The following is a 16971-nucleotide window of genomic DNA, read 5'->3' as shown; positions in this document are numbered from 1 at the left end:
CTGAGCTCGGCTCCACCTGTTGCCACTCAAGCCAGCATGTCGCAAATGGGAGACGACACCTTGTTAAGTCTGATCTGGATGTAGGCTTTGGGATTTATATTTTTTTTCCATCTTTCATCTCTTTAAAAAGTTTTTGAGTGAAAGGCTTGCAGTCATCCTCAGAGGATCCCCCTCCCAATCGTCAGCCACCGCCACAGTAGAGACACCGTTACCGCCGCTGTCATCAGATGAGACGCCAAAGCGCCGCGCCGTGCCGCTTGCCGTGTCAGCCGCGCCGACTCAAAAGCCTTCAAGCTGCCGTCTCCGGCTGTCAGGAATCCCGCGGCGTTCCGCAGACGCCTGCTTTTGTGCTCGCCTCCTTCTTTTCCCTGTTTACAGGACTCGGAACAAGTGTTGGGCGAGCTTGTTAGAGGAAAGTTAAACCCCCTCCTCCTCAGCCTCAAACCCACCCAGCCCCCTCTTTTCCCAGCCTGCCGCCGCTGACGCTCAAATTGCCGCAGGAGAGAGAGGAGACAGTGGCTGCTCGTACGTCTCTGCCACCTTTATTAAAATTGTGAAGCATGAAACTATGGGTGCGGAGGTGTCTCCATAGGCTCGAGTGCTCACGAGGCTGGAAATTGTGCGTACTTGGGCTCGGGGTGGACACATTTTATTTCGCCGTTTTTCACGATGAGAGCAGGCGTGTCGTTTTCTGGCAGGAAGAATGTAGGCTGCTGCTGGTGCAGCATCTAGTGTTTTATTTTTTCCCCCTTTTTTCTCTATAACCGATTTAATAAGAACGGATCCCAGGCCCCTAAATTGCATCCAGGCATACTGCTGCCTCTGCACCAAACACCAGTTCTGGATGAAGGATAAATCACAAATATGTCTTTGGGCCTTTGTCATTGATGGCACTTCAGTTTGGCTTCCTTTCGCCTGTTGCTCTTGTAAAACAGAAACACTGTGGTGTTTTTTCTCTCTCAGCCAATTATAATGCCCAGGCTCCTGACAGTTGGCTCCGTCATTGCGGTAGGAAAAAAGGCACTTGTTTTCCCTCTGATGTGTCAGCCAGCGGGCCGCTCTTACTGAGAAGGCAAGGCGGCGCAAAGCATCAAGGCACAGCGTGTTGACCCCAAACTGAGGTCTCAGATGAAAAACTGACAGAAAATCAGCAAATACCTGAGGCTAGGTACTGTATGTCTGGGTAACAGTGGTCCTGTTTTTGGGTCCAACTCAACTATGCCAACTCAGCTGGATACGTTTCCAACAAGTAAACACTTGCTGTCCCATTTCCTTCGACTGGATTGGTCTGGCCCCCCTCATGCTCAGACACTGCCATATGAAAACTGAAAATAAAGTCCGAACACCAGGCTCCAATTTCTCTTAATTTAATATTAAGAGATTAAGCTAAATGAGAGCTTGGTGTGCAGGATTTTTAAATTAAATTAATATAAATGGGAGCTTGGTGGACGGACTTTATTTTCAGTTTTCATGCGACTTTGCACCCAAACATTTTTGGAGACGAATGTGTGTGTTTTTTTCTACTTGGACATACCGTAGACACTAGACACTGCCATCCCATTTCCCATTTCCCAGAGGAAGGAGGAGGTGGATTGTCTGTTCTTCGTTGCTGTTGCTGGTGCTGGATCTGAAAAAACCTCTGTCCTTCCCTTCCCTTTCCTTCACTTCCCTTCCCCTCTCCACATCCTCGAACCTGGTCTTGCCCATGACCTTGGTGGTGATGGTGAGAAAACAGGCTCGGGAACCTGCTGCGCTGCGCTGCTCCTCCTTTGAGTGCAAATGAAAAATTGATTGCACCTCCCTCTCCGGTGTGGCTGCCACCGTTGGCAAGGCGGCTTTCATGTCGACCACTTGTAGATTGGAGTTGATCTCATCGCTGCTTATGAATTCACAGACTGAGGGAGAAAAAAAAAAGCTAGGGGGCTCGTAGGAGGCGAAAATCAAAAGCGACAGGCCCAGAACGAGCTCAGCTCGGCTCGGTCCAAGAGGCCCAGGCCATTAGCCCCATCCTCAGGAAACGGGACACATGGAGAGAGAGAGAGAGAGAGAAGAGGAACAATAGAATGAAGAGTAAAAGGAAAGTGGGAGAAGAGCGAATTAGACATTTTAAAATGGACGACGCAAGGACAGAAACTTTAATCATGGTGGATGTATAAGAGAAGGCGTGGACATGTCTGGAAAACTTTTTAATTTCAGCTTGCCTCAGCAGAGACCCCACCCCCCCAGCTCTCGTCCTTTTCCATTCTTATTTTTTTCTCCCTCTTTTTTTTTTTTCAAATTTTCCCACGGAATATTAATCTTTAATATGGTAATAATTGTGGTAGCATATTTGCTGTCACCCACCATTAGGCCAGATTAATTAGCCCATTTAGTTTAGCTTAAGAAAGTGTCGTCCGTGAGGAATGGTGCACACGGCCGAGCAGAAGGCCGCCATCAGCATCGGCAAGCTGCTTTATCTGCTTCCGTTATCGCTTCGTCGACGGTCCTCTGAGGTCCCCCCCCCACCCCCACCCCTCTCTCTCACTCTCTCACACTCTCTCACACACTCTCTCTCTCTCTCTCTCTCTCTCACACTCTCTCACACACTCTCTCTCCCTCTCCCTCTCATCCCTCCATCCCACTGGGGCACCCAGTGCCTGTTTCCCGACTCATGCACCGTTAAAAGATTTTGCCTTATCAGCAGTGTGGTGGTCTATGTTTTTATCTTTGTTTGCTTATGTGTTTGTGTTGGTGTTTAAGTGTGTGTCTGGCTCCTCATGTGTGTTTGTGTTGGTGTTTAAGTGTGTTTGACTGCTCATATGTGTTTGTGTTGGTGTTTAAGTGTGTTTGGCTGCTCATGTGTGTTTGTTGGTGTTTAAGTGTGTTTTGGCTCCTTGTGTGTGTTTGTGTATGCAGACGGCCTGGTTGGGGGGGCATCATGTTCTGTGGTCGTCAGTGATGTGGCAGGAATGTTGTACTGTCTCCAGCACAAATACTCATCCTGATGGTCTAGTGAGCATCTCTGCTGCAATAATAAATGTGTGGAGCTTAATTTTCAGGCAGCATTTAGCCCTCAGTCCAACGCTGCCATTGTTCTTTTGTAGTTGTTGTTGGTTGTTGGCAGTAATTCATGGAGGAAGTGGACGCTTTATTTCCTGACAAGTAGGAGTGCAGTGTAATGTGTGAGCTGCCCTCGGAGTTCCGCATTCTTTGGCTGTGTTAAGACTTGCGACACAGGCTTGTCCTTGCAGTAATGTCCTGACATTCTAACCTGTTTTTAGTCACAGTGCTGTGCTGCTGCTCTGTTTGTCCCCATGGGCCACCTGTAGTTCCGTACCTCACAAATGCTACAGTCTACTACAGTAAACCCAGCTCATCTAAAAATACCTCCCTCACTCACTCACCTCCCCTGGGTCGTTTTGATCTAGATTAGGCTCCCATTTCTGAAGTGGGGGGAAATCAACAAATATGTATGTAAAGTAAAGGCAGAAAGCCCATTTTCGTTTTGTATATTGGCCACCGTGTATGTTTTTTTCTTCCGTACCGTCTCAATTTTTTGTTGCATGTATTCATTGCCATTGCCCCCCCCAACCACCCCCTCCCTCTCCACCTCTCCCTTTGATGCCAATAACTGCATCCTTGTCGTCTGGGAGCCGAGAGCCTGTTGATGTCAAAAGCATTTTTTGCCCTGCGAGGCAGGCGAAATGAGGTCTAATCGAATGGATATTAAAGTCACAATAGACTGCTCCTGCTATTACGGCCTGTCAGCCGCGGCCCCCTCTCCCTGGGAGATTAGTTTCCACTGCTGAATATTTATTCACTTACTGTAGGCTTAACCTTATAGCGAGCACTTTTTCATTTCCACTCTTTCGCTCGCTTGCCTGCTCCCTCGCTCGCCCACCACCCCCCCCCCCCCCCCCCCTCCTCTCCTCGCACCAGCTCTTTATCACTGGCCAACTTGGCCGTCGCAGGGGAGAGGCAGCATGCCCATTTAACTTTGAGCCCAGGCACGTGCATCTGTGTGGATGGGTGTGTGTGTGTGTACGTGTGTGTGTGTACGGGCCTGACTCTGCGTGTGTGTGTGTGTGTGTGGGCCTGACTCTGTGCATGTGTATATGTTTGTGTGTGTGCCTGTGCGTGTGTGCGGGCCTGACTCTGTGCATGTGTATATGTTTGTGTGTTTGTGTGTGTGCCTGTGCGCCTATGTTTGTGTGTGTGTGTGCGTGTGCGTGTGCGTCTGCGTGTGCGTCTGCGTCTGCGTGTGCGTGTGCGCGCGCGTGTGTGTGTGTGTGTGTGTTTGTGTTTGTGCTCGTGTCATATGGACATATGAACTTAGAATTACCGTTGCGGTGTTTAGGATCAAAAGCTGCCAGTTCAGTTTTCCTGCTGTGAGATATGAGATATGTGCTGTGTAGGTGTTTTCCTCTGCTCTGTAGCCCTGTATGGTGTGCTTGTGTCTTTGTGTGTCTGATGTAGGGGTGTAAATCACAGCCTTCATGACGATACGATACGGTATCGATTTCTTAAATCAGGGATTCGTTTTTTTTCTCTCCGATACTTAAGAATTCCCCACGATACCATGCGATTCGGTTCGATTTTTTCCCAATTTCTTTTCCACTACTATTGTGTTATGGAGCTAGGGCATTGCACAGGGGCCAGCGATTCGATTCTTAAGAATGCCCCACGATACGATGCGATTCGATTCAATCGCAGGCCGATACATCGATTCATTTTATTTACATCCCTAGTCTGCTGTCTGTGCTATTTATCTGTGTTTGTACTGTACTGTATGTGGTGCACACTGGTCTGACGTTGCTGTGTGTTTGTTCATTGCAGGTCGAGCAGGAGCTCGTCTGGCCCGGGGGCAGCAGAAACTCTTCAGCATGGATGTGGATGAGGAGGAGAACATGAGTGAGTGACTCCAGATGTGTCTTCACACACACACACACACACACACACACACACACACACACACACACACACACACACACACACACACACACACACACACACACACACACACACACACACACACAAACACACACATACACACACACGCGCGCGTGCGCGCACACACAAATACGCACGCACGCACGCATGCACGCACGCACGCACGCACACACACACACACACACACACACTGTCCTGTCCAAGCCCATAAAAAACGTACTCTCAGTCCCCCTCATAGCATTTTGTCACTTGCACTTACAGTACATACCCACATTCATGCCAAACTATTTTTTATAAGTAAATGCATACTTGAAAGGGTTGCACCACATTCCTGATTAAAAGATACCAGACATTATTGAAAGAAGCAGTACTTTTTATAAAGCAAAATGTCTGCACACTAAGATCCGTTTAGCGTTTAATGACTTAGCTATTAGGCAATAGATGAAGGTCTAGAGGAAGGTTTGTTGACCGAAAGCTTGGCCATTAGAGTATTTTTTTTTAAACCATCAAAGTGTGCAGACATTTTGACGTAAGAAAACTTGCTTTATATCATGTACCTCATGTGCTGTAAGTGTAATTAAGTAATGTGAGTACAAATGCTTTTATATACCAAAAGAGGGAAAGAGAAGCTGTAATTGCTTTTTTTTTATTCGTATCAGACAGCCTAGACCTCGGTTTTCGCTCATATTTTAAACGTAGTTAAACTCTAGCTGCCTTCCTCCCTCCTCAAATGTAAACACTGTGTACAGTCAAAGCTAGTCTGAAAGAACTCTACAGCTCTTATGCTTCTCTTTATAGCAAGTAACTACGTTTTATTCATATCAGACACCCTGGACCTCGGTTTTTGCTCATATTTTAAATGTAATTAAACTCTCGCTTCCTACCTTCCTCATCAAATATAAACACTGTATAGAGTCTGAGCTACTCTGAAAGAACTCTCTAGTAGAACTCAGTTCCCTATACAGCAAGTAACTTAATCACTGGCTATAAACTAGTTGTCAGTGCATCTCCAGTGGCCTTTTAAAACTTTAGGAAGGTTTATAAGGCCAGTGCTGAACCTCTTTCCCCGCCCTGCCTATAGTACCTAAGGGGCTTGTTGGCCAAGTAAACTTTTCCCAGAGTTTTACTTTCCAAACTATGCAATTGAAGAAATGAAATGATGAAAATATCCATCTGTCCACATTTTCCTTGTGAAGAACTTTTTTTTTAAGATTAGCACGTATTTTCGTGTAAGTGCTACCTTACAGATATCGTCAAAAGTTAATAGATATTTTTTTTGCACAGGATTTTGATCAAGCCGCACCCTTATGGGAACAGGGAGAAGGCCAGGATTTTTAAAATATATATATATATCAAAGCCCTCTTTCAAAAGACCCTTATCTATGGATATTCAGCAATGAGCCGAATGGAAAATTCTGGATTAAAAGGCAGATGCCAAGGCAGGAGACGGATCCGTGCTACCGCTACCACCGCTGCTGCCGCTGCCTCTCTATTGTCATGATCCTCACTCCCCCTCTCGGCCCTGCCCACAGCTGACAATAGGAACCAGAGGATGATTTGTTAAGACACACACACACATGCATACGTGGGCGCGTGCACGCGCACACACACACACACACACACACACACACACACACACACACACACACACACACACACACACACACACACACACACACACACACACACACACACCTCCCTCCACCCCTTCCTCTGCAAAGGTGAATCTGACAGGTCCCCATTTAGATTCCTCACAGATACGCTTCCATGACACAGTAGACCCGATGTTTTTCCCCTCACCGAAGCAGAAACGCTCGCACCGCACCCCTCACTCACACAGAACGTTTCAAAGTTAGGAGAACAGCCCCAGAGAGTCCCATGCTGCTTTCTGGCCAAGATCATCATGGCCCTCTCCCTAAAGTTTTAATGCTCTGAAAGTTTCACTCCTCCTCGCCTCTTTGTTGTTGAGTGGTATACTAATGAGATGCATACAGTCAGTGATATATTACCACACGCACGCACACACACGCACGCACACACACACACACACACACACACACACACACACACACACACACTATTCTCCTGAGAAGTGCTGCGTTGAGCTGGAAAAGGGAAGAGAGTGTCCCCATCCCCGTGTCGTGCAGCGTGAGGTGAGGTGAGGGTATAAATCTGGCCGTCACCTCCCATGGCGTTGGTGTTCCCAGTTCCCACACGTCGGAGAGCAGAACCCCCGCGCTGCGCTGCACTCAGGTGACACCAGCCATCATCTGCTCTAACCTTGAGGCTGCTGCTGGCCCCTGGCCAGGCAAAATGGCTGACGCTATGCTTAAAAAAGGGGGGACATTACTATACTTGTGCCTATATTCAACCTTCAGCAGGAGTTTCAGCCACGGGAGAGGCTCACCCCCCCTACTTACAGCAGTTATTTCCCTACTCTATCTTCCTGTGCCTGACTGTGTATGTGTGCGCGTGTGCGTGTGCGCGTGCGCGTGAGTGTGAGTGGTGCATCCTAGCTGTGTAAGCACAGCGACCAGACATGCTCAGTATCACAGACCTTTTTCTTTCTTACACGCACACACTCGCACACACACATGCACACACACACACACACACACACACACGCACACATGTATACGCACACACGTACACCAACACACAAATCAGAGCGAAGAGACTGCCGCCCCGCAGGTTGTCATGATAATTACCGCTCTCAAAGCCTAAATTATTTCTCCGCGCTCAGGATGACCTGGAGCCGTGCACTCGCCCCTCCTCTGCCACGGATAATTTAAGTGGCACCCCCAGGAGCGGAAGGGTGTGTGCGTGTGTGTGTGCGCGTGCGGGTGTGGGTGTGGGTGTGGGTGGGTGCATGTTGCAAAATGTGTTTGTGCATGCGGGCATTTGTATGGATATGTGGGTGGGTTTGGGGGTGTATGATGCACACGATTCTCCAGAGTAGAGGAAAGAAGTGGCAGCAGATGGTTGAAGTTGTGGAGGAGTTCGTCTGGGGAGGGGATAGGTCCCGATTTTGGAACCGAGAAGGAGAAACACACTCGCCTGCAAGGTTGCCAGATGAGACTGGTGATTTCCAGCCCAAAAAATGTCCAAAATCTGCATAGAAGCACTAAATCCCGCCCAATTTGAACAAAATTCTATTGATTTCAATTGCTAAACCCACCCAAATGCCCCTTTTTACCATTTTTACCCGCAGGTGGTCATCCTAAGCAGCCCAGTTGGGTGGGAAACAGTCCAATCTGGCAACACTGCTCGCCTACAGCAGCACAGCACAGCACAGGGTGTAGCCTCAGCCGACACTCACAGGAACAGCATTGCTATGAAGTAAACTAGTAAATGCGTCGTAAATATAGCCAGGACCAAATGCCTGCTGTGCTCTTTAATTTCATGTCAAGCACACTGTATTGTGATTCACAACGGTTGGATACACACGCTCGCACACAGGCACACGCCGAGCCATCACAGTTTTAATGTAAGTTCTGTGCGTGGGCAAGCCCCCCTTGCCAGTGGAAATGATTTAGTACCATGGCAGTTCAGGCTTGGGTGGGTGGACTTTCACGTCTAAGAAAATATGTTGTTGATTGCTCGCAAAATGTAATGGGAAAAAATGGCTGATACTGTATATACCTTTTTTTAAAGAGCTTTTTGGTAAGGGGTTTCCATTGATCAGTGTTTTTGAAGGGGGTGTGTGCCATCCACCCCCACACAACAAAGCCATAGCATCACATGCTCGCTAGACTATTCCCTTCATTTTACAAAAAAGCCACAGCCATACGATACACACTGACAGGTAGTGATCCTCAGAAGCCGCCGCTTCACAAAATCCCCTCTCTTTCCGCAGAACTTCTGAGAACCTCCCAGCATCTTGCTAGATCCTTAAGATCTTTACCGTTTTTTTTTTTTTTTTTACCCCTGAGTACGTGCCCTCTATTTATTATGCTAGGAAAACAGGGCTGCAGGATGGGGGCGATCAGCTTCTTTCATAGGTTGAGGGGGTGTGTGTGTGTGTGTGTGTGTGCATGCGTTTGTTCGCGCGCGTGAGTGTCTGTGTTTTTGAAGTTGACAGAACGCTCCAAAGGATCAAGTGAAGGAGGTCAGATCTCAGGCGAGCTTGGAGGCTGTAGCGAGAAAGTCTTGCACAACATAACTGGGGCGTTTTACTCAGTGCTAGTTTGCTACATCAACATGTGTTTTTGATGGTTGACGAGCACTACCCTCTTTCCTCTTTCCAAACACCGTAAATGTCAGATTGAAATAGATGGGCTTTTGATGAGATGGGGAAGATGGTGGGGGGAACTCGTCTCAGATCTTTGGCCAGATTCTTTTTGTGTTTGTGTTTTATGTCTGAGAGTGTCGTAAGCATGAGGGGAGGAAATGATTAATGTGGGGTTGTATTGCTTGTTTTTTTGTATGTTCTACTCTGTATTCTCTCCATCTCTCACTGCCCTCTCTTTGCCATTCTCTCGCTGTCTCCCTCTTTCTTTTTCTCTCGATGTCTCCCTCTCTTTTTCCTCTTCTGTGTTTCTATCTTGTTCTCCGTCCTCTCATTATCCTGATGTGGTTTTCCTTTCAGCTCCCTAACCCCTCTTTCAACCCCTGTCCAGTCCCTCCCCCCCACCACCACCACCACCACCCCCTCTCCTCCTCCCCTTCTCCCCTTCTCCCTCTCCCCCTTCCTCTGTCACGGACGGTTCTCTCTTGACTTGAGCACCGAAAGGAGTAACCTATCTAGCTTTTGTTGGAGGATGTTATAAATGAAAATTTAGCCATCAAGTTCCATCAACTTTGTTGAAAGAGCATGATGATGTGTGTTCCAATGTAGAGCCACTCACTCAAAAAAGCTGGATCACCACACACTTAAAGTTCAGTTCACATAGCATATCTAGTATATCAGTATATCTACTTCTATATTATTGTTTTATTTGACCAAATGTTTCATTTGAATACGTAACATAAAAAGGAATCAAACTTATAAATATTGTGTGAGCATGCATTTTCAAAACAGTGTTTGTGTGAATCTTTCTGTGTGTTCTGTGAAACAAATGAATCAGATGCTAAACAATGCATGAATGCTAGATCATAGTCCCCTACTTATTCTGCAATCCTCTCCCATCCCCTTTCCTGAACTCCTCAGTCAGCACTAAACAGCGCAGCTTATCCATCAGGGAACGGAAGTTCATTTTAGCCTCATCATGAAGTTTGATTTTGCCTTTGTGGAACATTCACAATGTTATTACTTACCCCCCTTTTTTAATTGCCATTGTTGTTTTTCACAAAGTCGTCTATATCCAGCATTACATGACAATAGCAAAAGAAAATAGGTAGTACAATTTGTAAGCACGTTATATAATGCAAGGTTCTTTGAAGCATACACATAACCCTTCCGTTCTCTGTAGTTCATAGTGCTGACAAACTTGAAATATTTAAATATAGCACAGTGGCATACGCTCTTTTTTTCTATGACCATAATAAAAATGATGAATACCTCTGCCAATGAGCCATTAGGTGCGTAGCAAATGCCCAAAGTACACTTCTAATTAAAGCCCAATCATTATCATACTTTAGGATTTCATAGTTCATAATCTTCGCTAATTGTCTTAATTATTCTTTTTGTTCCAAGTTGAAAGGGTACAGAGTAGTTTCAGAAAAGTATGGCCCTTTTATTAGCTGATGGTTGAATTAGGCAGTCAGCGTTAGAGCCCCAGGCATAATTTGTTACCCATCTGTTCCAAGTAAAACCCCCACCCCCCCCCCCCCCCCCCCCCCCCCCCCCCCCCCCACCCAAAAAAAAAGTCCAAGAAGAGGGAGAGGAGGAACACACATCACTTGTTCTGTTACAAAGAGCAATAAAAGGAATCTATAAATTTTACATTTACAAGATCCTGCAACGAAGGCGTTGTAAGTTACTCTTTCTGGGCACCGCAGGTTCGTGCAGCACCGACGTAAAGGAAAACCGCAACCTGGACAACGTCACCTCCTCCAAGGAGGCGGCCCCTGTGGCCGAGCTCCCGAATGGCGGCGCAGGCGGAGGGGGCACCCGTAAACGCCCCCTGGAGGAGGGCAATAATGGCCACGCCCACTCCAAGTTCAGACCCAAGAAGCGCAAGAAAACGCCGGGGCCTGTGCTGCCCAAGAACGCGCTGATGCAACTGAACGAGATCAAGCCCGGCCTACAGTACAAGCTGTTGTCCCAGACGGGCCCTGTGCACGCGCCGGTATTCGTCATGACGGTTGAGGTGAACGGGCAGCAGTTTGAGGGCTCCGGCCCCACCAAGAAGAAGGCCAAGTTGAATGCGGCCGAGAAGGCGCTGCGCTCCTTCGTGCAGTTCCCCAACGCCTCCGAGGCGCACCTGGCCATGGGCCGCACGCTGACCGTGAACACGGACTTCACCTCGGACCAGGCTGACTTCCCCGACATGCTCTTTAACGGCTTCGAGACGCCGGCGCAGCCCGAGGACTCCTTCTTCCTGGGCTCCAACGGCAACGGCTCCCTGGGCGCGCTGGGCGAGTACCCCGTGCAGGCCACGCCGGGCTCCAACAGCCTGGTGCAGGCGCCCCTGCCGCCCCCGTCCGGCTTCACCTCCCCGTCCAGCGGCAAAAACCCCGTCATGATCCTCAACGAGCTGCGGCCGGGCCTCAAGTACGAGTTTGTCTCGGAGAGCGGCGAGAGCCACGCCAAGAACTTTGTCATGTCCGTCACAGTGGACGCGCAAACGTTCGAGGGCTCCGGCCGCAACAAGAAGCTGGCCAAGGCCCGAGCCGCCCAGGCGGCCCTCTCAGCCCTGTTCAACATGCAGCTCGACCAGACCCCCTCCAGGCAGCCAATCCCCAGAGAAGGCCTTCAGCTCCACCTCCCACAGGTAAGATAGAGCACCGCTCCCTCATCCCCTCACAAACCTCCCACAGGTAAGATAGAGCACCACTCCCTCATCCCCTCACAAACCTCCCACAGGTAAGATAGCCCCTCATAGATATCCACTCAGTTCAGCTCAGCCCAGCCCCTCCTTTTCTGTCCATCTGAAAAAGCATAAAGCAGTAGCTGCACACTTCAGTCTCCAAGGGTGGTCATGGTACCCACGTTGAGGTGCGGTAACAGTGCACCAACCACCTCACCCCCTCACTCCTATCCAGAAAACATGCACAGATTAGCTTCCAAGTCTTGGAGCTCAGTGGTTGATCTCCAGAGTAGGTCATGGGGTTCACTTGGTGAGGGTCTTTTTTCAGAATGTGCGGCCAATTCCTTACATGTTCCTTACTGTGTCTTCGGATGTGAGCGAACAGCAAAGTTCATATTTAGTAGAACAGTGTTATATCTGTCTATTATGCCAACCCACTAGAATAAAGTGTAACACTTTCACCTGAGAGTGCAGCATTTCTACTAAATATGTTCAAATTGTGAGGCAAACAGCCAGCTCTCTATAAACTAGGCCGTATGGGTTCCATGACGGTTTTCCATGACTGCACAGTGTACACATTTATATGTTTGTGTGCATTTACTTATTTATCAGCAAGAAAGTTTTAATTTCATGTATTATTTAAACCGTTGTCAGCTAAGAAAACCCAGAGTCTTAGAAGTGCCTCTTCTCTACAGAAGTGCTTTTTGACAAGTAAATCCCTACTTCTCATGGGTGAGGCTCATTAGTGCAGCGTAGACCCTTAACTGGAATAAATATTTACTGTACAGCGAGCGCTGCAGTCGAGAAGATGAAGAGGCTTTTATCTGTCTTTTTTAATGAAGTTGTTTCGTTCTGTGCCATCCAACAAAATGAACGAAGGCTGTCCAAATAAAAATAACCTTTAGGTTACCTCCTTTTTTTCTGAAATGATTATCTCAGACTCCTCAGCTAATTGTGAAAGGCTGGGTGAGCATCTCTCGGGCTTGCCTTTGTCTGTCTTTTTTTTACTGTGACGCACAGATTGAAAATGAAGATGGATTAAAACATGAATTTGGGGGACAGCCTTTTGAAATGGATGAAACGGTGCCATTTGACAGATCAGTGAATAGTGTGACTTTTTTTTTTCTTTCCTATGGGGACATCGGTGAGCACATCTCCTAATCCCTTTCTCTAATCCCCTCGGCCCCGATAAACTATGGCCATGGGAATATGGCAATCTAAATTAAACATCTCTGCCTCTCCTGTGTTAAAACAACACCATTTACACATCACAGGACTCACCTGTCCAGTCTTCACATGGGACATTGGGACATGCCAGGGATCTTGTCGTGTCTGTGTCTGTCTGTCTCTCTCTCTGTCTGTCTCTCTCTCTCTCTCTCTCTCTCTCTCTCTCTCTCTCTCTCTCTCTCTCTCTTTCTCTCTCCTCATTTCTCTGCATCTCTCCATATCTCTGCCTCTGTGACAAGAAACCTTCCCCTACGTCCATGTGACGGGTCCAGTTAAAAAACACACAGTTTAATCTGACAGCCGTCATGATCTGACTCCTGTTTGCGGAACATGCTGCCAATAAAGCCTTATCCAGAAGCAGATAACGTCAGCAAATGTACTGGGGGATGGAGAGGGGGTGATGTATAAAGGCGGAGCCCGGGAGATGTGCAAGGACCAAGGGATGCTGTATATAAGGTGTCACTGAATTGATTGTTCCACTGGGTTTAGATATGGGCAGACTTTGACGCATCGTGGACAGGGCTGAATTGACAGAACCGTGGTCGGTCTGAAAGCAGGAGAGCATTGTGGGTTGTTAGGGGTTTTTTTTCTTCATTTACCTCTATCTCCCTCAGCATGGATTTCTTCTCTCCCCCAATGATGGTGCTTCTGCCTACCATGTCCCATTTTTTCCCCTCCACCTGTCACTTGATTTGCCTGGTTCTCTCGCCTCCTCCCGCAGCAGAAGACGTGCCACCCCCGCTAATTGACCAATTAATTCTCTGTCTGTTAATATTTATTTAATTTACCTTCAACTGTGCTCAGAGGTGCCCTCCATGCCGGCCCACGCTAATTAGAAAAGCATGGAAATCTGCTGTGATGGAACACTTAGCGTTTCAATGCCTCTGCCAAACAGCCCTATGGCAGCTTTCTCTCCCTCTCTCTCTCTCTCTCTCTCTCTCTCTCTCTCTCTCTCTCTCTCTCTCGCTCTCTTTTTTTTTTTGGTTAAAAAAAGGAAAAGGTCGGATTTTTTCCTTGTATCGTCTTTTAACAGACAACCGGCGACATTTTTGTGACACCCCAATCACCGTTCCTGCATTCAAGGAGTCAAATTATCTGTCCACATGCAAACGATTCTCAAGTGCTCTGGAAAGTCATATTGGACTAATCTCTTTAATTTGCAGCCACTCAGCCATTGATGTTGCTGTGGGTATAATCATTTTCCGCCATATTAGCAGAGGATGAAAAAAAGGGGAGAGAAAGTTAAGGTCGCTGTCAAGGGAAAAGAGAAAAGGTTTTTGCTTGAGGGTTTTTTCTTTTTTCAGTTCTTCTTTTATTGCACTGTCTCCAGAAATGTCATTTCAGGCTGTTTTGTCTTCATGCACATTTCTTTTCTAAAACTGTGCCCATTAGAGTTTAATTTATTTCAAAGCCAAGAAAGTCTAAACGCCACGGATTACATACTTGCGAATGTAACCAGGGCCAGTGCTTCTGCCTCTGGAATGCAAGTCATCTGTCTTGAGCTTCGATTGTGTTTCTGTTAGTATTTTACAAATGTTACCATTGTTAGGCATGTGTGCACCATCCTCCTGGTTCCTTGAAGGTAATGCTTAATGTAGCTTGCCGTTTATCATCATAACTGCTTGATGTCTCAGGTTCTCGCTGACGCAGTCTCCCGCCTGGTGGTGGACAAGTTTAGCGAGCTGACGGACAACTTCACATCCCCTCATGCGCGACGGAAAGTCCTGGCAGGAGTCGTCATGACAACAGGTAGAGTACGCTTTGCTTCCTCGCCTAATAGCAGGAATTGGGTGGTCTGGCAAGCCGAGCCCCAGACCTCCCAGCATCTCAGACATAACAGTAGGGAAATGGCTTCCACGAGAAACCCAGCGATGCATGGCAGTTCCTCCAGTAGCCGCGTCAATAGTTAAAGTTAATGTGGCGAATGTTGTGATTAATGGGCTAGCGGGATAATGACACCTAACTTAAATCTCTCCAACCTGCTTTGCCCCTCTCTCTCGTCCTGCACCAGGCACCGATGTGAAGGAGGCCCAGGTGATCTGCGTGTCGACGGGGACCAAATGCATAAACGGCGAGTACATGAGTGACCGTGGCCTGGCGCTCAACGACTGCCACGCAGAGATCATCGCCCGACGCTCACTCATCCGCTACCTTTACACGCAACTGGAGTTCTTCCTCTGGTAAGATCAAGATGAGGTGGAAGAGCAATATGGGTCTCTGTCGCGACGTCTCTCACATACAGTACCAGTTTGGTACCAGAGGTGGACAAACTGGATTTAGAAAGTAAAACTCTTCCCACAGATTCCTGTTGCCTATGATTTTGACACTGCTAATTTATTATTTAGGAAGTCTTCTATAATTCATCTATGTGGGATGACTTATTTTTTTTTTAATCTGGGATTCTGCTTCCATTTGATATATACATTAGTTGTATGGAGAAAGAGCTCCACTTTTCTTAACATTGGTATCAAAATTGGGACAGTGTCCTCATTAGTATTATTCTGTGGATATTCTGAGGCTGGTTTTAAGTGGATCTTGACCTTGTTTTCCTCTGCTGGAAACTCTGCTCTGCCCCAGTGCCAGCAAAGAGGACCAGCAGAAGTCCATGTTCATGCGCTGCGACAAGCATGGCTACCGGCTGAAGGACAACGTGCAGTTCCACCTCTACATCAGCACCTCACCCTGTGGAGACGCGCGCATCTTCTCCCCGCACGAGGCCGGGGTCGAGGGTAAGGCACAGGCCGACAGGCGCCTTTTTGTTTCATATTGCTAAAATCACTACCCGTATAAAATCATGCCACAAAGTTTCAGATCATTTCTAAGTATTCTGGATAATTACAGGCTTCCCCGCCCACTGTGTGTCCATCAAACCTTTAGTCACACGTTAAACAGAACAGAAGGTGGTTAAAACACTTTTTTTTTCAGACACACAATGCCACAATGGTGATATAAGCTATTCACTTACAAGCAGCATGTGTGTAGAGCGATGCCTGTGAATCCTCCTGGGTGATGTGTACCTGCCACGGAACAATCCGGCTCTGTTCGAAAAACAGCTGTTGCTGTGACCTCGGGAGAAACAATGGCAACAAGCCGAGCTCCGCTTTAGCCTTTCACATTCCATTTGGCTCTCTGACAAGCTGTTATCGAGGAAGGGGAGAGAAGGGGGAAAAAACAGGAAAATTCTGTTTCAAACTCCCCCCCATAATCGAATTCAATTAATTTGCCGTGTTTGCACCCATACGATTAGGCTCATTTAATTAAGCTTTCATTCAGACGTCCAACTGCTCGTACCAAACAAATTCTGTCTGTGGTTTTAATTAGCTAGTCGGCCCCAGTCTCATTTCTGCGTTGTTGATTACCTCCCCCTACTCGAGTGTCATATTTGAGTCATTTGTTGTGCGGGTGAGTTCCATCATAGCACGACCGCACTTGTGCCATGATAGTCCATCACCGCACCCGTACCAGTCAACACAAGTGCACATAACCCCATTTGTCTTAGTAGTGATGGAGCCAACTAGCTTGTAAAGCCTAAGGAGTAGTGGTAATGCTCAATGGCTCACGTTTTAAGCTTCCTGTGGCAAACTCAAACCCCACACGAGCATTGGACTAATCTTTGTTTTTCTTCCTCCCCTTCGTCGCGTCCTCCAGACCAAGGAGACCGGCACCCCAACCGGAAGGCCAGGGGCCAGCTGCGGACCAAGATCGAGTCGGGTGAGGGCACCATCCCCGTGCGCTCCAGCAACACCATCCAGACGTGGGACGGAGTCCTGCAGGGCGAGAGGCTGCTCACCATGTCTTGCAGCGACAAGATCGCCAGGTGAGAGTCTGGGGAAGTTGCATTTTCCAAGGAGTTTAGCCAAAAATACTGAATCAAACCAAGATAACGCAAAACACGCCCATTCAA

At 47.6% G+C, this 16971-nt stretch overlaps 1 protein-coding gene across 3 annotated transcripts in view; it reads left to right on the top strand.

The window, feature by feature from the left end:
* Positions 1 to 16971, top strand: part of adarb1b (adenosine deaminase RNA specific B1b) — a 178634-nt gene that overhangs the window by 146346 nt on the left and 15317 nt on the right. For all 3 annotated transcript variants that reach the window (XM_063213486.1, XM_063213485.1, XM_063213484.1), the window contains 6 exons: positions 4816 to 4890; positions 10870 to 11804; positions 14702 to 14816; positions 15079 to 15247; positions 15645 to 15796; positions 16716 to 16884. In XM_063213486.1, the coding sequence (XP_063069556.1) occupies positions 4863 to 4890; positions 10870 to 11804; positions 14702 to 14816; positions 15079 to 15247; positions 15645 to 15796; positions 16716 to 16884 (1568 nt within the window). In that variant the 5' untranslated portion in view covers positions 4816 to 4862. The remainder of the gene's footprint in view (positions 1 to 4815; positions 4891 to 10869; positions 11805 to 14701; positions 14817 to 15078; positions 15248 to 15644; positions 15797 to 16715; positions 16885 to 16971) is intronic.

This window comes from Engraulis encrasicolus, chromosome 13, assembly GCF_034702125.1.
Source record: "Engraulis encrasicolus isolate BLACKSEA-1 chromosome 13, IST_EnEncr_1.0, whole genome shotgun sequence".
NCBI lineage: Eukaryota > Metazoa > Chordata > Actinopteri > Clupeiformes > Engraulidae > Engraulis > Engraulis encrasicolus.
This window is presented reverse-complemented; position numbering and strand designations above follow the sequence as displayed.